Here is a 21,991-nt window from a genome sequence, read left to right as displayed (position 1 = left end):
TTATCTGTGTGTACCAAATTATTAGGGAAGTACAAGTAGAATATGTGGGTGGGGGCATAAACTTCGAGATGCAGACAAGACCCTCGAGGGGCAGTAGAAGTATTACTCAAACATATAAAGCCCGAATAGATTAATTTTAGCAAGACCTGCTGCCAATGTTTTTTTTTCTTCTAAATAACAAATTACGCCGGGTTGTCTTGTCGTCATTTTATGTTCAGTGTCCAGTTATCGCCATCCAAATGTACGAAAAAAAATATAGAGATTAAATTTATTGACATTTTCTTTGGCAACAAAAAGAGCATTCCGCACATAAAGTTCACGAACCAGAGAATGGGCTCGATTTGCAGCGGAGATGTTAAAGGTGAATATATGAGTTAGATCTACTTGCGTTTACTTTACCTTTGACACTGAAGCAAAGTTGAGCATTGACACCTTTGCCCTCAGTAAAAGTCGACTATCATCAGAGCTGATGGTAAATGAATCATTTCCGCAAACCTCTTTGGCAATGTCTTTGACCTCTTGTCCTCTATCACCGTCGTATTCAGCAAAGCAGAGACATATGTAACTGATGATATGACCAGGAATTTGACCATGTTCTGTTTTAAAGTTTCTTACCAGGAAACTGGTAATAAAGTCGAAACTGGGAGGAAAGTTGTAGCAAGTGAAGCGCAAGACGAAATGTAGATCAGTTGGGTCTATGTTAACCAGGAGCAGCCCGTGATCACTAGGCGAGTGAACGCAAAAAAGAACAGCCAAAAATCGGGCTGCATACCACTCTTGAATTAATTTATGTAGAAACTTAACCTGTAAGGAAACATCCCTAGCAGCTGAGCCTCTTTGAGAGTGACTTGTTACTTTCTCTTTTGGTTCGACCTTTGTTTTAATTTCTGTTTGTTCGACAGGAGACATTGCTCCTGACTGAGTAGCTTCTTCCACATCTTTACCTGATGCATTATCTGTACTTAGTGAATCTGCCGGAAACCTTTCTCTATGTAAGTCATCCTGAGCATCTTCACTGAGGGAACTAGCTGGAATTCCTTCCTCAACGACAAGTATTCCTGCATCAATCCATGTTTTACTATTAGCAACGTATCTATCTACAAATACTTTTTGCCACTCCAGTTGCTGGTTTCCTCTACATAACCCATTAAAGGCTAGTTCTTCCAACGACATTTTATTTTGTTGGTAGTCAAATGAGCCGTCTTCTTGGTGTGTAAAATAGCTCCGTGCATCCATCTTTTCCTGGAGCGGACACAAGATGTCTATTATAGAATTTACAAAAGGAGTAACCCTATCAAGTTGTCCTTCTTGTAACATTCCTAAGCTATTTATGTTATGAACTGACAGTACAAAGAGTAGTGGCACACTACAAAGATCCATGATGAAAGGAACGTTATCAATCACTTCCTTAACTTCTTCTTGCCGTTTAAGATCATCTGAGTAGACTTTTTCAATATATTCATTCCGTTCATCCTCACCAAAACTTCCTAATTTCAACATTGGCCCTGGAGGTAGATCCTTAGCAAAATCTGTTCGAGCTGTGATTAAGACGGTACAGTTGGGTAGCTTTTTCTTCTCCATTACGCACATAACCTCTGACGATTCTCCAGTGTTGTTCCTACCGTTGTATTCTTCTAATCCATCCAATATGAGGTAAACTTTATTATTACCATTGACAAGGATGTACTCAATGTCACTTTCCGTGCAAGGGATACCTTTACGGATGTAGAACAACTTGATAGCTCGAACAATTGTCATGTTTTCAACAATTTTCAAGGGCAGAAAGATGACAATGGGGATGTCCTGGATCTTCCCACAACACCAATCGTAGGCCAACTGAGATGAAAGCATTGTTTTACCTGAGCCTGGTTGTCCTTCCAGGATGATTCTTGACTCTCCTCTCAGTCTGTCATGAGTGAATATATCACGATAATGTATCTTAGATTTAGGATCAACATCTCTCTTAGAAATCTTTGAATCAGACGTTGTCAAGACTAAGCCGCTGGAAATAAACAGGTCATCAGATTTCCATCGACATGACTTTTTCCAGGGGACAGGAGTCCTTGTTTCAAACCAACTCTTCATTTTTTGTCGTAAGCATTTAATGAATAACTTTTCTTTGTCTGTAATGAGATATAACCATGAAAAAAGGGAAATTATTGTTAAGTTAGTCACTTTAATTTTAAGTCTTGTGGCATATTTATTGCCAAAGGACCCATCGTTAGATATCAGAATACTTTAAGTAAATTTGGTTTTGCAACTAGCAAGGAGACCGACATTAAGTAGCCACATATGAAAGTAGAAAACGATGTTTCTCGTTAAGTTACACTATACGGGGGCGAGCTATCCAATCAACAATACAAATCTATTGCAGTTCACAACCTCCTACTTGCTGATTTTTTAGTCTTACTTACTTATAATGTCAAAGTTCTTTCAAAATGAAATTTCATCCCCAATTTACAGAAATTGTATTTCATCAGATGATATCGTTAGTAGCAAACCATTTATACTTATACAGCAGCAGACAATAACACAATACACGAATCACAATTCTGGTCATTAATACATTAAATGTAGGAAAGGTAAGGGTGACAGACTAAATATATTTCAAAACTAAAAGCATTTACACAAAAAACGACTTACAGTACATTGTATAGTAATGCATATCTTGATATTGCCTTTAAATTAAAGAGAGAAAATAAAACGGAATGATATCAAGATATACCTTCTATTGACAGCTCTTTTTGCCGTTTAAATTCGTCATCAGCTATGAATGACTGGTACTCATCTATCTTAGCTACAGCCTGTAGAAGGTGGTACTCCTCTAAAGGCGTCCGTAAATTGTTAACGTCAGCGGGATGGATTTTCCCCATATCATCGAGTGTCAGGAGGAATGAAAGTGCTGGACTCTGATTGGAGAAAACTGATTTCATGTTCTCCTCTGTAAACTGAAAGTAAGCACACAATTTCTCTTGGATTTCCAACGTCAGATGTGTAGCTAAGCTGGCAAGAAATCTCCCGTACTCGTTCTCTTGAGCTGAAATGATCATTTGCCAAAAAAAAAATAGGCTGCTTTATTTAATTTCTGCATTTGATTTTATTACATACTTTCAGTATAAAATGATTCACAAATGCAGTATATAAAAGTGTACTGTAGGCACTCGTTATCAATATAACCATGACACATTATTGGTTCGAATTTGTTTGAATTCCTGTTATATGACACTGAAGCAACAATGTTGCAATTTGCACCACAGAGGTTGGGATTGACACGTTAGAGGCAAGTAGGTATTCCCATATCCTAATTCACAGAAGATGACATAATGATTGATTCTTCTGATGATCGAGGATCAACATGAAACGACTGCCAACTGTTTTTTTCAGAAGTTTTATCTGCGGTGCGAAATTACAATTTTTTAATCGTTATTGTTATTTTAAGTATCACTGCATCAATATTTCCTTCCCTCAGGACGCTGGAACCAGCTCCCTGCTTTAATTAACGCAATGAACAAGATTTAGTTTCCATTCTTCATTGAAAAGGCATATTATTAGTTTTTGTACAAGTCTTGGAGCTAACGTAAGAAACAAATATTGATACAACATTTAATGGATTCTAACGTTCTGTGTTTTGAAAGAAAGATAGTGTAGTGAATAAACAACAATTTGTCTTGAGGAAGATGGGTTACAGTATTCCATCTGTTCTTCTACATTTTTATGCCACACATAAAATTACAATATTTTCTGCGAAGAAAGTTTTTCTTTAATAAACTGATTACCTCCCAAGTTCTTGAAGGTCTGTGTTACTAAATAAGCATGCTGAAGGCTCAGGTCAGCGAATGCATCACTTAACCGATCTACATTTGAAGGATGAATATACCCTCTCTCTTCAAGGAGAAGCAAAGTATTCTCTGAGTAGGACTGGCTACCAGTGATGGTGCTGACTTGTCCAGGTGGAAGAGAAAAATAACTCCTTAAGTTGTCCCAATCGTCTCTGTTGAGTCTTGACGAAAGTTCCTTTTTCAGATGACTAAAAGTAAAGAGTGACGTCTAGAGAAAAAGGAGACAACACAAACAAAGATGATTAATATGCTTAGAGATGCGTTGATGTTGCCGTTGTCTATATTGAGCTAGCAATACCCAATGCATATATAAATCTCCAGCTACAACAATAATGACAAAAGTAAGAATGTATAGAATTTTCTCAAACTCTTTTAGTCAGTCTTCTATTTCACTAGATTGTTAGGATATACACTTTTGATCGTGGAACTACTATATTAGTTTCATAATGTTCCACAGAACAATCACACAACTGAAAAACAAAATAGCTAGTTCAATCATTGTGAATATTGCTATTTTCCATTTCAAGTAATTCAATATATTCTGTGTATATTATAAAATGTACTCGTTGATTAAAGTTATATGGTACAGGTACAGGAGTGGCCAAGCAAGGAATTGCGTTAATGAGAAGGATATCCAAAAACTGGGTATCTTTCTTGTTGCCATAACAGATACGGGTCTTTGTTTCACTGCTAAGAATCAACAGTACCCTAAGTAGCTTTAATCCATTACACAATGGTCTATGTTGGCTGCTAAACTTCTATAACGTTAAATAGAAGACCAAAATTGGTATTAGGATAGTTTTACCAGTCGTTAGTGCTAACGACCGGCAAAGAGTAGATACTATAGTGGTTATTGTTGGCTGCTTTCAAGCGTCATAAATCAAGTAATACTTCGTACCGAGACGTATGAAAACGTGGTCATTTTAGAATTTAGATTACCAGTCGTGATATGAAGCTGTTAACTCGGCGGCGAAAAACCTTGTCTTTAAAGAATTGTCTGTGGTCAGCTATTTGGTCAGAGGAATATAATATGTTTATGATAGAGAGGAAACACAAACAACGGTAGCAACTGAACTTCAGAACTTGTCGTTTCCAAATTGACTGCGAAAATGGTCATATATATAGACTTCTCTCCCTCGTCGATTTTCTCTAACTCGATTGTTGATGGCCCTAAGTGATTTATACTCCATATACAGATTTACCTTCACAACCCTTGTTCTTACCCACAAATACAAACGAAAGCTTCTGTTTTAGTTATTTAATTATTTACACGAGGATTAGGAATATTGCTAATAGTTATAAATGATTCACTGAATTCGTTACACTAGAATTTGTACTTTTCTTGAATCATATGAAGAAGTGTTACTTTACATGTAGTCGACATGATTATAATTATCCACATTATTTTCAGTTATGTCGAGGAATTGGGGGGGGGGGTACAATAATCAAGTAAATATCTGTTTCAGGGGGAAAATTTTAATGTGGTGGTAAAATATTTGTTGGAGTTTCGGAACATGGTAGATACTCTGATGAAGTCTATGATAACAGACGTACTTACTTTGTTGTATTCCTCTACTTCGCCTACCATCGCCACCGTGAAAACCCTGTTTACATCATTTAATCCGATTTTTAGGAAATAGCTATCAGCCGCCACATGGAATGTAAAGAGGGCATGATCCTCTGAGAGGGAGTGAACAACTATAGCAACAGCTTCAGAGTGATCACATGAAACAAACACTAGACTTAATTTAGTGCTTACACTAATACCAGAAACTTTTAAGTTTGGATCTTGGTTCTTGTATTCGTGTTCTACTGAGCCCTCCATATTGCATTTAACAGCTCGTCTACTTCGGCCTGCTGATGTGCAAATAAACAGATGATCTTTACAAACTGCTAAGTCAACAGGTACGCCATCATGCTCAGTATTATTCAAGTAGATCGTCTTAACTTTATTCAAGGTAAAGTCAAAGACGATCACTTTTTTTGATGACACCCCGATAAATATGTCTCTCTCTCTGACAGTCACGCATTCTGCCACGTCACTGTCATCCAATGCGCTATGCTTCACTCTATCGTTGGTTTGTATATTGTACAGCTCTAATTGGGTTCCGCGCACAACCACGATCAGAGAGGAATCACTTGTAAATGAAACATATGGTTGACTCGTTTGATCCGCGGGAAATTCCTTTGTGTAAACAGCTGGTTGTTGTAGCAGTGAAGGAGAACCTAAATCATTTAGTGTAAACAGATCGATTGATCCTGTGTTCGTTCTTTCACTGTAACAGCATAGAGCAATCCGCGAAGAATCAATGGTCATATCGTGCAACCACCAGTCGTCTTCAGAAAGAGTTCTAGGTAACCTTGTAGTCTGAATCCTGTAGAAGGAAAAAGCTGAATATTAAGTTTCCAGGGACTCAACCAGTAATGGTAGGTAAGTATACACCTTTGGTGAAAGTTAGCTATACCTGAAACAATATCAAGACATATCCAAAGATGTTGAATAAAGTCTTGATGCTATAGGTATACGTATAGGTGAATGCGTAGTGGACGTATATCCAATCGCAGATATAAAACAAGCATAAATATTATGAGTTCATAAAACAATGTGGTTTCACAAAGATGCAGCAGAACTGAAATTGATATACACATCATTTGACTGCTTTATAGCATATGGGAACGTGCCAGTGTTCTGGATAAATCTCAGGATCATCGCCTCAGTGTTGACGCTACCACTAATATCAGGCTGACAATGGCATGATCAAAAGGGTAACCGGAGGGGGCGTGCCTCCCCCTCCCATCCCCCCCCCCCCCCCCACATCCATCATCAACACTGGGACAACGTTCAGTCGAGGGATATTTTTCAAAAGTAGTTATTTATGGAACCTTGCGTCTAGGGACAGCCTTCATTCGTAAAATGTTACATCCGCTTTCAGAGCGTCCAAGTAGTTTCTTGCCGCTACCAAAAGCAGTTGAGGTAAATAGAATACCCTCCCACAACACTCCACCCCTACCTCACCTGTGCACGTCACTGTGATGTTTACACGATGGATTACGTGAGATTTGTTTGAATTCGTAACGAGGTGTATTCGGTGACTATACAGGTTAGATATCGAACTCGAGATATCTGCCTATTGTTTACATACATATGGAGGCCAGAACTTACATTTTAAGTGAAAGGAGAATACAAGCTCGTGAATACGTTTATCATTGGTGTCCGCGCATGATTGTGAGCACTTTCACGCGTTCGTGTTCTTCGTTTCAGCAAACTGTAACCAGTATAGGTCATTCGCGTTAGGACTGACTTACCATCGCCCTCTGTAGAAACGTTGGTGGGCCCCTCTGCTCATATTGCCCACAACGATCCTTTCCAATTTAAGCCTAGCCCCATTTCTACGCAAACTCGCCGCATAGTACATACTCAGGCGCGTATCCAGGGGGTGTTGGGGGCGCGCCCCCCCCCCTGGTAAGCAAAAGAGGAGAGGGGAAAAAAGAGAAGAAAAAAGGGAAAAAGAGGGGGAGAAGAGGAGGAAGGAGAGGAAGGACGGAAAAGAAAAAGAAGAAAGAGAAAAAAAAGGAGAAAAGGACGAACCCACCACTTCTTGAGATTGTTCCCATGTGCATGAAAACGCGCGCCCACAACCCTACGCCCAACCCCTCTCATCACTGCCCGATGAGTTACGAAACTTAATGACCTTTGCCCGTAGTACCAAGACCTCTTGACAAAATCCGGCAACACACCACTTCATCGATAACAAGTGATTAGGTTGTGTATTAATGACGTCTGGAGGTCGTGCACTGACCTACATGGAGTGTGACCACTCTCGACTTTGCAATTTCCCAAGATCAGGCCCCGAAAAAATCCAAATGGCACTGTACTGTATGGACATCTAGCAGTATCTAGCGATATCTAGGGATGAAAATCTAGAGATCTTCCCTAAACTGAAAGCAGATAGAGAATCGAAGCCTTCAGTGTGTAATGAACTTGAAACTGTGCGTCTTTCGAAATGAAAAGAATGTGGGGCGCAACTCCTATGGGCTCCTATGCATAGGTTTGATAACTGTATTTGTGCAGTAGCCTCCATTATACTCAGTGGCGTAGGAAGGTACTTTTGAGTGGGGGGCTGAAGACTGATTGCCGGCCTGGGGGAGGGGTGTAAGGGGAGGGGGTGTCCCCCTCCCCTTTGGACTTTTTTGGAATTTCCAGGTGGCCTCAGGTGCAATTTGGTGCAATATAGCACACTTCAACCCACCCACTCCATTTTGTTTATAATTTTGCATTTTCACCTGGCCTTAGATGCAATTTGGTGCTCCAAATGAGTTTTTTTTCTCATTTGGAAATGAAAAAGGGGTTTTCTGACTTGCGAAGTGGGAGGCGGAATGATACTTCCGCCCCTCCATATTTTTCACTGGGGGCTTGCGCCCCCCCCCCAGCCCCCCGGTTCCTACGCCCTTGATTACCCTCCAAACAGTAGGGGGCACTTGCTCACCCCTGGAAAATTTAAAAAAAGTTAAGCATTTGACATTTCAATGATTTCCCCCAGCCAACAGTTCTCTAGTTATGTTCATTGCATACTGACCCATAATGCATTACTGAAAGTCAAAATCCTAAGACATGAGATCTCAAAATAACCGATGTGTAAATGCAACCTGAACGGGAAGTGTCTTTTCCGACGATCTAGGAGTATTTTTTGGCAAAAAAATCGTCGTACGCTCCGTGCCAACCGATGGTGGCGCTCCGCTTAGATAGTATCAAGTAGCGTGTTACACCTATATGACCTACTGACCCCCCTTGTACTACATTTCTGCGGACGCCCTTGCTAGGCCTCCTAATGGGGGCCCCTTTGGGCCAGGAGCCACAACCAGGCTCATCGTTACGCCACTGGTGGAGCATTTCACAATAAACAGGTAATAGTTATTTATTTCAGTCTCATTTCAATTATTCGAATTTTTAAAGCAAACAGATATCACATCATATCAGTGAGCATGAAAATGGCGTTCCGGGATGAACAGCCTCCAAACTGTAGATGTGCGTAGTGTTCGGTTCCGGAAATATATGGTATATTTTCATTTCCTTCACGAAGTTTTATAGTAGCTGTTATAAGAGGTTTTAATATTTGTACACCAATAACTTAACTGTGTCTGAATTTTGAAACTTCCCTCACCAACATTCTTCTCCATACTTCCCTCTACTAGTGCAATTTTGACCGGTCTGTTAGGGGTTGAAGGAGATTTTTCTATATTGGTTGTCCATAGATGAAATTCTTTTGCAACATTAAGGGTATGTTTTGAAGTGAATTTATTCACGAGAAAAGGGGAATTTTCCAATTTTGAACAAAAAGTAAGCTTAAAACCTTAGAGGGGGGGGGGGGTATCAAAACCAGAAATGCATGTGATCATGCACAGCATCGTCACTGATTGTTCTTATATCATATTAAAAAGCTAGTCCGAAAATTTTATATTTCAGATTTACTTTTGAATGTTTTTTATTAACAAAAACTGTAAATATGCCTGAAGGAAACTCTTTTCATTAGATGTACTGCCAACGTGGCAGGAATCATGCTTGTCTTTCTTTTGAAAGTACATACATTCAGAAAATGTTGTACGAAGGTTAAAATTGTACTTGATGTTCATGTCAAATAAGAACACTAAAACATTTAAGTAAAATTTACTTGAATTTACTTAACTGCTGTTTTGTAAAGTTTTACATGATCAGCATGTAACGCAACTATAAAATTTTTATGTACAATTTTGCCAGCGATTTCAACATAGCACCCGTTCATAAGTGTTTCATACGTTAATTATTAAAAGCAGCTTGATTCCTTGTTCTTTAAGTAGATCACAACAGAAAAGCACATTTAAGAGACAACAAAGAGGAATGACAACACAAATAATTCAGAATATTTGATGAATTCAACCTTTTATTTCAACACTTAAGAGGGTTTCCCGAGCATCTACAATCATGCATGAATAGTGAACTACAGTCATGATATTTTAACTTTTGTGTCCAGTCATGGATGGCAAGGTATCAAGGTACTATCTCTTAAAGGTGCATGCTTACGAAAATTTAAATAATTTCCTTTTTAGTTTCTAAGATGCATGTACAAAAAAAGCATTGGTCGACTTAGGAATTTTCACCCAACTCCCTCAACATGTAAAAATAGTTGAAAGCTCCCAAAAATTAACATAATCAACTGTCTGATTGCACAATTTGGCAAAGATTTAACTCTACGCGCAGCATTAACTAAAATCTCTTGCATGGATACGTAAATGATCTGTTCATAGTTACTTTAGTTTCAATAACATAAAATCTTATTACAAGAATCATGATAATCGTTCTATGTCATATGAGCTTTGCAACTTAAAAATGCTGGTATATAAAGAGCATTCTAGTACTTTTCCAACAAGTAAAACTTACTATCAGTGCTTTGTTAGGGTTATGATATAATACTATAAAGCACAATGGATCAATACTTATACATCCTCAAGTAAGTTGAAGGATCTTGAATATTTGGTATTAGCCAGTTAAGAAATTAGTTTCCTTCTATCACATAAACACCCCACCTCTTCAACGTTTATAGTAAACATCATTTTATAGCTAAAGTTAAATCATAATCAACTGTCGGTTTTAAAGACAATTACAAAGATACAACTCTTCCTGTAGTCACCCATATATAAGCAGCATTTTCATAATCTGCAGATAATACTTTTAATTTCAATTAAGAGTCAACAATCAACCAGTACCAAATAAGGAATGAAGAATGAAATGAGCCGATATAATCTTCTTGAAAGAAAATGGAAAAATAGTGAACTTTGTGACCTGAAACATATTTGTATTACACTGACCATTAGCATTCTTGGGACACTGAATGCTATGACAGTATATCAATTTCATGTTACTGTTTGTGTAATAAATGTTACATTCACTATGTTAAACACACAATCATCACATTGATTGGATTTATTATTGTACTGCTGAGTATTAAGTACAATGTATGTAACACTCTAGCAATAACAACAACCCATCAAGTCATGATGTGACGGGTCTGAATATGTCATGACACAGAAACAACGCTACGACACCGGGAAGAGAAAAAGGAACAGTGATATAATTACAGCGCTGATCCCTATTATATACACAGGGTAGCCAGTGACGGATCGAGGATTTCGGAAGGGGCGTACGCCTCAGCCTACCTCTTACACCGACAACTCCATTTTGACGTTTCCATTTTTCCTCTCTCACTAATGCATATACCATATATGGTCTATTACGCGTGTGTGTATGGACGCCTTAAACAATTGTACAATTGTGTTATGAAACCAACTGTGGCTGGTCTCAAACATTTTCGGTATAAGACCAGGATCTATATGCGAACTGCACTAGACCTATGTCCTTCGATGCAACACTGTCATCCAAAGGTAAAATGCTATACACTCCGACCTGAATGCTAATTGTTACCCCCAAATCTAGTACCGTAACTCGTACAAGGAATCTAAAAATAAATTCCGCATGCGATTGGAGAATTGAGCACATCTCCTGTGAATATCATGTAATGGAGGGGGGGGGGGGGGGGAGCGGACGCACCCATCACTCCTTGAGATTGTTCCCATCTGCATAAAAACGCGCGCCCCACAACCCCAGAACCCTACGCCCCAGCCCTTCTGATCGCTTCCAGATGAATGGCTTTTGCCCGTTGTACCAAGACCTTGACAAAATCCGGCAATACACCACTTCATCGATAACAAGTGATCGGGTTGGGTATTAGTGACGTCTAGAGGTCGACGTCCACTGACCTACATGGAGTGTGACCACTCCCGATTTTGCAATTTCCAAGATCAGGCCCCGAAAAAAATGCTAAGGACACTGAACTGTATGGATATCTAGCAATATCTAGGTATGAAAATCCCAAGAAGTACCCTAAACTGAAGGCAGATAGAGAACCGATGCCTTCCGTATGTAATGAACTTGAAACTGTGCGTCTTTCGAAATGAAAATAATGTGGGGCATCGCACAATAAACAGATGAAAGTTATTTATTTCAGTCTTTTGTTTTCAATTACTCGAATTTGTAGAGCTTACCGCCGATATCACATCATATCAGTGAGCATGAAAATGGCGTTCCAGGATGAATAACCTCCAAATTGTATATGCACCCAAGCCGAAAAGGTGCGAGCATATATTTGTTCTTAACGTGTAGCATATTATGCATTTATATGCCAGGGTGTTATAACACACTAACACGTGTTATGCTTTGGGAGCATGCTAGAGCTAGATATGTTAAAGATACAATACAGTAAATCGTAGTGGTATTATATTTTTTATTTTTTTATTTGTTATATCTTTTTATATCTGTTTATATTTTTATATAATATAAAAAATAAAAAATTATTTTTTATTTTTTATTTTTGTATATATATTTTTTAACACAGGCCGCAATAAAAAGGCCTGTAGCATAACACGTGTTATCATGTTATAACACAGATGCATATAAATGCGCAATATATTCAAGTCGAAAACGCTATCATAAGCAACTGTACAATTCGGTTCGGGTGGTATATGTATGTAGTGTTCGGTTTCGGAAATATATGGTAGTTTTTCATTCCATTCAACGAAGTTTGATAGTATAGCCGTTATAAGAGGTTTTGATATTTGTACACCAATAAATAAACTGTGTCTGAATTTTCGAAAATTCCCTGAACACCATTCTTCATCATACTTCCCTCTTCTCGTGCACTTTTGACCGGTCTGTTAGGGGTTGAAGAAGGTTTTTCTATATTGGTGTCCATAGATGAAATTTGAGCAACATTATGGGTATTTTTGGAAGAGAATTTATTCACGAGAGTGTGAATTTTCAAATTCTGAACAAATAATGGGCTCAAAACCTTTGAAAAATTGTGCTTACGGGTATTGTGGGCCGCGACGTAGAATCACCTACAAAAAGCAGTGATCCACAGGAGATGCAATGAGGTCGAACAGGATGTGTGACTGGTGACAATCTTCAAAAAGGTTATGGATGAAAAAAAACTATTAGGAAATTCTTGGTTATCAGGCAAAGTGTACATTTGGTTGGTCATTTCAAGCCCGAGAAGTGCCATTTCCGGTAATCTGGGAGGTAACAAAACCAGAAATTGTCTTGTACGCTGCGCGCCAACCGATGGTGGCGCTCCGCTTAGATAGTAATTCGCGCCCTCCCCCCCCCCCCCCCACCCCCCGGGTTAGAAAATCCTGGATACGCCCCTGATACTTACATACTCTCTTAAAATGAGAGACTGAAATTTCAGGCTAATCGACTGAAATTTCAGTCTAATGATGGATGGGATAAGGGATCAGACTACTTAGACTGAATTTCAGTCTGAAATGTAAAGACTGAAGGTCAGTCTTAATTAGACTGAGTACTCTGCAGTCTAATAGACTGAAAATCAAACCACTTTAGACTGAACAGTCAGCAGTTTAGACTGATTTATTGCAGCACCAGTCTTAATTAGATTGAATACTTTCAGTCTATTAGACTGATATCAGACTGAACAGTCGGTCCTTTAGACTGAATTATTACACATCACAGCTATACTGTCAATCTTATAAACTGCAAATCCTGGATCGAACAAGCTTTTCTATTGATCCTCCGTGTTAGCTTAGTGCTGGAATTCTTCAATATAGATGCATTTAAGGCCATCAAAGACAACATTCAATGATTTGTTAATGCAGGGGAATTTACTGAAAGGTGCTACTTCATTGAGTGACTTCGCCTTCACATCCAATCATGTTAGGCTATAAAGACCAGAAAATCGTTGTGACAGTCACACACAAAGTACATTAAAAATGGTGTTCCATCAAGAAATATAATTGTCAATATCCACCGAACAGTAATTTTATTTCCACTAACCCACTAATATATTCTTATATAATTTTCGTTATCATATTAAAAAAAAAACAGAAATCAAAACTACAATATTCTGAGGGATGTTCAACACAACATGTTATCTTTCCAACAAACGTTCAAATTAAAAAGATACTTTACATAACAGTCACATATTTTCAGTTCAATATTAATCTGTCAAATTTCTGCTTGAATTGGGCCATCTAAAATGTTCTTTCATTTTTTTTTTGAAAAAGGATTAGGTGAGCTGAGAACAGATCAGTGGTGTCGCCAATGGGTAATACCCTGGAATTCATTGACAAGACAGCTGTAAATTGAGTCGTTATATACCCCAGCTGATCCCATCTCCCGATCTCACTGAACTTTAAATTTTCCACTGTAAAGGATATAGTAACTATACGATCCTGCCTTTACAAAAGGGATAGGATGGAAACACGTCGATAGTACAATGGATCTGGTACATTGCCTTTTTTCCAGTTGTGAATCATTAATGTATAGTAGCAACAATTTCTTAGAATGATTTCAAAATGGGGAAAACATATGACAAATTTCAGCAGGTTATTTATAAAATATTAGGAATGGTTAAACTATATATCAGTGCCGTCAACATTTAATACTTTGTGTTTCAATGATATAGATTGGCGATTGCTGAAAGTCATTATCCAGCACACACAGAACAACATATTACAAGCAGTTAACAGAATGGCACTAAGTTCATAATGGCTATTAGATAAACATGAATTATTATATACTGCATTCACAATTTCATGATACGGCATTCATATAAAGCAAATTTGTATGCAAAAACCGCACATGTGACTATTATACCACCCTCAATTATTTCTTAACTGTCTGATAGTAATCATGTATAGTGATTTTGATTGGGATTTCAATCAAATTTTGAAGTTTTATAAATTATCTGACGTGAATCATGTAATGTCGGGCTCAAGCTGAAAAAAAATGTCACTCAAAGTTGACTAAAAAATAATGAGGAAAGGATATTCTCAAATGGAATTTTCTACAGTTACTGAATTTATAATAATCAGGTTGCTTGCTTTTCATGGCACAAGTTATGGAATATTGTGCATAATAAATAATATTAGCTTAATTAATTGCTTAATTAAATAAACCTTCAACATAGTGAGTGCAGTGAAATGTGGGAACATTAAAGTAAACATTAAAATAACATGCTCGAAAAATCATACAACAAAGTTTTTTTTTGGCAACTAGGTGTATGTTTAATTACATTCATAATTAGATCAGTATCATTAAAAAACATTTTTGACAACCAAAAATCAATGAAATATTTATTTCTGGAGCCCTATTCATATTAAACTGTTGGTAAACTCTGGGTAATCAATTTAACATTTTAGGGTATGTGTTAGTTACTCCTTAAAGGCATTGAAGACTTGTCCCAAGCAGCATGCAGCCATCTGAAAAAGTTAACTTTCTGTTGCTTGCAAGTGATGTTTGTTCGTGTCGCTAACAAAGACAGACAGTAATGAAACGTGATACCTTGATATCTTTAGCTGGACCCGAGATGTTCATCGCTGTATCGTTTATACACTGTGATGTGGGTATTGACCGCAGCTGTATGTACTGACTGTACACTAGTGTCTAATTACCGACGGTAGCAAGCTGTGTTTGTATTTTCTGGGATCGATGGCAGTGTCTAACACTTCTGTCGCACCTCATTCGAAACTAGGTCAGATTACCGGCATTAGACGTTCTTTTTGCGCTAGTCTTCACACCCTTTTAAAGTTACTCCACGCTGACAGACGGGGTTCCGGACTACAGAGCAATAAAATGTAACATTCACTCCTTGAAATTACTCCATGCTGACTGCCCTTATTGATGAGGCAAGGATACGGACTAGAGACTTCACTTCTGTTGGTTGCAAAATTCCATACACCATGGAAGCATGGAACTCACAAAACTAGTGTTGTAGAGGGGGAGCATAGTCTATGTTAAATGTATGTTCTACGCCTCTGTCCCTGCTGGAATGGCCAGTTTATCTGCCACAATGAAGAATTGTTTGGGGTTCAATTCTGGTCCGAGAGAAAGGATGAAAGGCTGCCAATATTGTCCTTGTCTGCCCTGTGCTGCGCTCTCAATATCTGTGCCCTCCTGTTTGGTGAAGATAAAAATAAATGTGATAAAGGACAAGCAATATGGTATAAATCAAAACATTCTTAAAAAAAGATTTGTTGAGAGGTAGAGTTCGATGTGGACTAGACTAGAATAATATTTAGGAGAGAATGGAGAAAGAAGAACATGACTGGCATTGTACGAAGGAGATATATCAATTCACGATAGGCAGCAATATGTCATCCATGGCAGGTGAGATGTGTTATGTGAAGGTGGATTCAAATTCAACCTAACATTTATGGGTTATCATGTTGATTTTGGCAGGTACATGGTTACCAAGCAAGGTTTGTTGTTAGTTGTTTTCAGAAATTTCTCTTTTTAAGGATAAATCGTTCATGACATCTCCTGATTCCATTTCATCAGCATAGAAAACCAGTGAACAAGGTATATGATTTACATTTTAGCCTACTGATTTCAATAATATGTCTATCTGCTTGTAAAAGAATCTGATTTCATAAGATTAGTGAATGGTAATATAACTGTAAAATCTTATAGTAAAGACTGATGGCCCACTATATGTTTAATAAAATAGCAAAAGCATACCAATTCTTTTCCAGTTTCCACATGATTTAAATACAATGGTAATTGTTTAACAGAATCGTGATAGCTTCATGCTGTAATGGCTGTAGCAGTTACTACATTTTTTCAAATAATTAAGGGTGCTTACAATCTATGCATATTAGTACTGTGTTTTGCAATTTCTTCAGCATTATTATGTTCAAGTATTTGTTATGAGGTTAACCTAGCCTAGATTCATTTGGGACGATCGAGTACATATTGCAGTCCTGACAAGCGTGCTTATTCGCCCGACGATTGGGTACATATGCAGGACAGACGGGCTAATTTGCCAGACGATCTGGTACCATGATAGCTTCATGCTAAAATGGCTGTAGCAGTAACTACATTTTTCAAATAATTAAGGGTGCTTACAATCTATGCATAATAGTACTGTGTTTTGCAATTTCTTCAGCATTATTATGTTCAAGTATTTGTTATGAGGTTAACCTAGCATAGGCCTAGGCTAGATTCATTTTGGGACGATCGAGTACATATTGCAGGACAAGCGTGCTTATTCGCCGACGATCGGGTACATATGCAGGACAGGCGGGCTGATTTGCCCGACGATCGGGTGCATATGCAGGACCGGCGTGCTTATTCGCCCGACGATCGTGTAAATAGGCCCCACCAATTATAACAATAGCCTAGGCCCTATTTGCTATAGTACAGCCTAGCTAGGCCTACCTCGCGCACAAGCCTAGAAAAACTAACGTTACGAACTGCCAAGCTTTTATTCTGTATTAATTGTAAAACAACAAAAAACATACATACATACCCTCGAAAACTGTTTTCACTTCTTCGTGGAAACCTTTATTTGTAAGAAAAGTTCTTAAAGACTCAGCCATTGCTAATCTATAACCTTTACTCTAGCTTAGACATACGGTCGTCTGTCTCGTTCATGCCTAGCTGTGTGTACGACGTGCGTACGTACAGTACAGCGAGTACCTGGCTAAGCGAAGAATATAGTAGTATGGTGTACACAAATTGTAGCGCTCGTTGTCACTTATTTTTGTGCGGCGTATTTGCAAGTTTTCGGATGACGTAGGCGCATTTCTATTCTCTGATTGGATACATTTTTCAGTGGAATACAGAGAATGAAAATGGTAAGATGCCATGCCACATGTGATTAGCTGATTGGTTAATACAGTCAGTCTAAAACAGTGACTGAACGGTGTAACTGATAATATAGTCTAAGTAGGTGTTTCTCAGTCTAAGCTCAGTGTATAACACTGAAAAAAATTTCAGTCTCAAAGAAGACTGAATTCTTCAGTCTATCATTTTAAGAGAGTAGACTCCAGTTAAGAATCAAACTCAAAAGTGGTATTTCAATTTGAATATAGACATGAATTTTTATATCTTTATAGGGCAGGGGTTCCCTAACAGGGGTGGATGAACCCCCAGGGGTGCGTGAGTCCATCCCAGGGGGTGCGTGGGACGTTTCTGAAAGTCAAAACTAGAGTACTTTTGTTGAACTAAAATCTGATATATCATATAATTTAGTAATGTACAATAGTCGTACCTATCGACAACCTCCACAATATTACACTATTAACTTGATCTTTTACGAAGTACTGTTATACGTATTATATTATAATAATGACTCAGATCGTGTCTCGAAAATTTGGGGGTTCGTGGACAACTCTGACATCCACAGGGGGTTCGTGGTGGGATGAAGTTAGGGAAACCCTGATATAGGGGGAGGAGAACTCACGGTTTGATGGTAGTTTCTTCCTGGGATTCCATTTTATAAACATCTCAGAGATATGCAAGTAACTGCCAATAAAAAAAAGGAACAACATTAAATGTCAATGGAACATTGCTAATGTCATTTATAACCATTATGACTTTTAACATTAGTATAGACTTTTTAAAGAATTTAGCGTATTCAAAGAGAAATATAAAGATGTGATGATTCATTATATTTGCACTATAAAGTGGCTTGAGTTGTTAAGAATGTTTCAATGTTGCAAAAGGAAGATTTTATGACTTTGGGTATGGATTATTATTGTTATTATAATCATAATTCAAATTTGAGAGGAAATTATTACAAAATCTGAATTTATCTTACAGAACGTTACCGATAAAAAGGAATCCAATACCATAGTGCGACATGTCGTACGATATATTACACAATGTATTTCATTGTCGAAAGGCTGCAGCGTGTAGGTTAATAATATATACAGCAGAATATAATGTAACAGTGGTTTCGTCATCACGTAACACTACAGCAGTAAACACACAGAGAGGTCACTATCACGTATAAATGTCATAAAAATGTCCTTAAGAAGAACTCCATCAAAGATTTCTTCTTTGCTATCATATTTCCAACAAAACTCATACCTTTTCCGCATTGATATTTCATCAACTCTCCTTACAGAGACAGTACTCGTTAAAGAGTGTGAAGACTCGCGCAAAAAGGAAACGTCTAATGCCGGTAATCTGACCTAGTTTCGAACGAGGTGTTACAGAAGTGTTGGACACCACCATCGATCCCATAACAAACAGTTTTGCGGAATGCATGAAGGAAGGAATCGTGTGACAGACATACTAGTGTTGCATGTAAGGTCATAGTGACAAAACAAACAGTTAAAGAATGTAACAACTGAAATAACATCTGGATCAGGTAAATAGCCTGTTGTAAGATGAAAACAATCCATATTTCGTGAACAAGCATTTATTTGTGTGTTTGTTTATATTTCAGTATACAAAAGGAAAGAAGTTCTCTGTTAAAGTGATCATTGAAGTTATGTACTTTGAACTCCCAGCTAAGCTGAATAAGTATATCAAAAATGCGTGCTTTAATATTATGTTCTTCGAAAGTGCTCTTTATGCTTACAGTTAGAGCTTCTTATCTGCGCCTTCAGCGAGTAATACTAGATTCTTTTACCGAATAATATAAAGTAGCGCAAGAAAAACCATCTTTAACATCGTGGTTATGTTTGATATATAGCGACTACCTATCAAGTTATCATTTTGCTACAAAAAAAAATGAATTGATGGCATTACGAAGCTAAACATTTTGTTTACAATTGTTGAATTGAAGATATTCATTATGTGATCAATTTACCATAATTTAAACGGTGACATATACTGAGTGATCAGAATCTCGTTTTGCTGAAAATTGTTCAATTGACGACATTCTATCAATAATCATTTTGTCACCTTGCAACGAAATTTTGAAGACCACACATTCAGGTAGCATACGCCCATTAAAGGCCCCATAGACTTACACAAGTAATGTGGTCTCTAAGTCTAGGTAGGAGTTCTCACTCGCTAAACGCTACCCATCACTGGATAGCTGACAAGTTGGTCTTTCATAGCACTATCAATGTTCTGTACCATGGCAATGCAAATGTTTTGTATCAGAGCCTGAAGGTTTTGTCCCTTGTAAATAAACCTCTTCACTCGGTAGTAAACAATTTTCGTACCCTTCTTCTAGGACGCCTAAAGGATGCCTAAATTACGACGTTCCAAATTTCATACACAATCGCTACGAAGGAGAGATTGCGTACTTTGAAATAACACCCAAGCAATTCTAGTGTTTCAATATATCATTTTAAGGGGCAAAATAATTGAATTATGAACTCTTTACATAGTAATATTAATGATTACGTGGCATTAATACTTAACCATCACATTAAGCATATGTGATAGTGTATTAACGAAGAGCACCACTCGACGGCCAGATGTAAACTCTAATAGATAGGCTATTTTATTCGGATTTCTAAAACCAAATGTTTAATTTGTTTAGCTTGAGTTTGTTTGTTTGTTTGTTTACTTAACAAAGTAACAAGTACATTGGTAGGCTAGACATGCACAATCGCAAGGAGGTAACTATATACATTTGGTAAAATTTAATTACGTGAAGCAATATAAAGACATACCCAGAGACGTTGCATAAAGTCTTGATGCTACAAGACGTATAGGTTAATACGTAGTGGACGTAGTGGACTCGCAGATATTAAGATCACAGGTGTGTCGCAAGAATTGCCAGATGAAAATTCATTCCTGTGTTATAATATTTCCGTGTTGTCTGTGATTTGGCTAAAACCACTGAACAGAATGCATTTCCATAACATTAATTAGCAGGCAATTGCTGCAGCTATGAACCTTCGATGTATCTGATTGATTACTATAAACATTGGACATTTCCTATAGATTTAGCTATGACTTATACCCCAAATGAATCCTAAGAGGGGCACTCGACAAGCAAATTTTCATAAGAAATGAAAGAATGACTCATGTAACTGATGTATAACAATGATTGTGATTTGTGTGATATTATATAGTAAATCATACAGAAGTCTCCACAGAGCAAGAAACAGAGTTGTTTCTATCTTCTTTTTCCTTTACCTGTACATTGTTTCACGAAAAGTAAACTTATTAATTTTACACTGTTCACAACTTCTTCTCCTATTCAACTATTTTTTAAGCTGCGACCCATTATACTTAATTTTAATACTGAGTCTCGTTCCCCCCTAATTTGCTAATTAGTAATTATTATATATGTTGGAGCGATTAACAGTTTGTGTTTCCCCTTAACTTTAAAGATCTGCTTATTGGCTCCAGTTATAGCACACTATAGCTAGGAAATTTTGTGAATACGTAATCGACCTGCCACGGTCGTAAATCGACATCAGGCTGTACAATTAGCCTGCATAGCTTCTTAACACCATTAGGCTCTTTGTGTAAACACTATGTGGAAATATGTTCATGTCTACAGTGCAGTTAATCATACAGCGTTCACACAAAGACCCTCCTACAATGAAAAATATGTGACTGGCGCTGCAGACTAATTGGTCAAAATAGGTCATATTACGACCATGGCAGGTCGATTACGTAATCTCAAGACACTTTTTCATGATAGCGCGCTATAGTTGGGGTATATACAGCAGACCTTTAAGCTGTAAAAGTATCCTTCGAGTCATTTTTCATTTATTATTATCATTATGTCATTAACTATGTAGAATACAAATGAGTTTTGAAAAAAATCATACTTACACCAGGAGCTTGTGGTTAGACAGTTTCAAATGCAAATGTGAATCTGTTGTAGTGTTAATCACAAGGTAACTGCGAACCTTCAACAGACTCACAAGGAACAATGTATTTATCAGATCAAAGTTTGTTTAATTTGGCAACTAACTAGAATAATAAAATAAACCTCATATTGCAATAAACTAGTCTTGATCAAATCTCTGGAAATACTAGAAATCCGACCTTTGTTCATGTCGGTAATGTGATCAAAGAAGTTCAAAGTTCAAACGTGGCATAATACAGAAAATGGATACGGAAACGTTTGTCGCGAGCACTTCCTACAACGTACATAGGATGCAGTGCATCAGTGACTAGTGTTGTCACATAGGCGCTACACATCATTTATGCTATGAACCGCATATCAAACTAATAAAATGTACGAAGCCCGCAAACACCTGTAGGGTGTCAGATTCTGAAAGTTTAAATTACATAATAATTAACTTCAAATGCCAAAGGTTACACGGGTTATGGAAATTAAACTTAGGGGCTAAAATGATACTCGAAAACCTTACCGGTCTGAGTATTTACCAACGACGTT

At 37.6% G+C, this 21,991-nt stretch overlaps 1 protein-coding gene across 6 annotated transcripts in view; it reads right to left on the bottom strand.

Moving 5' to 3' along the window:
- The window catches only part of LOC139976824 (uncharacterized), a 59,893-nt gene that overhangs the window by 16,960 nt on the left and 20,942 nt on the right, over positions 1-21,991 (bottom strand). For 4 of the 6 annotated variants that reach the window (XM_071985635.1, XM_071985634.1, XM_071985632.1 and 1 more), the window contains 5 exons: positions 18,131-18,192; positions 5,398-6,214; positions 3,777-4,047; positions 2,726-3,037; positions 400-2,123 (listed from right to left, as the gene is read on the bottom strand). In XM_071985635.1, coding sequence (XP_071841736.1) covers positions 400-2,123; positions 2,726-3,037; positions 3,777-4,047; positions 5,398-6,214; positions 18,131-18,162 — 3,156 coding nt within the window. In that variant the 5' untranslated portion in view covers positions 18,163-18,192. Of the gene's footprint in view, positions 1-399; positions 2,124-2,725; positions 3,038-3,776; positions 4,048-5,397; positions 6,215-18,130; positions 18,193-21,420 lie in introns of all 6 variants that reach the window. The other 2 variants (XM_071985631.1, XM_071985636.1) reach the window with 2 other exon arrangements.

The sequence above is a fragment of the Apostichopus japonicus genome, chromosome 12, assembly GCF_037975245.1.
Source record: "Apostichopus japonicus isolate 1M-3 chromosome 12, ASM3797524v1, whole genome shotgun sequence".
NCBI classification, from domain to species: Eukaryota; Metazoa; Echinodermata; class Holothuroidea; order Aspidochirotida; family Stichopodidae; genus Apostichopus; species Apostichopus japonicus.
This window is presented reverse-complemented; position numbering and strand designations above follow the sequence as displayed.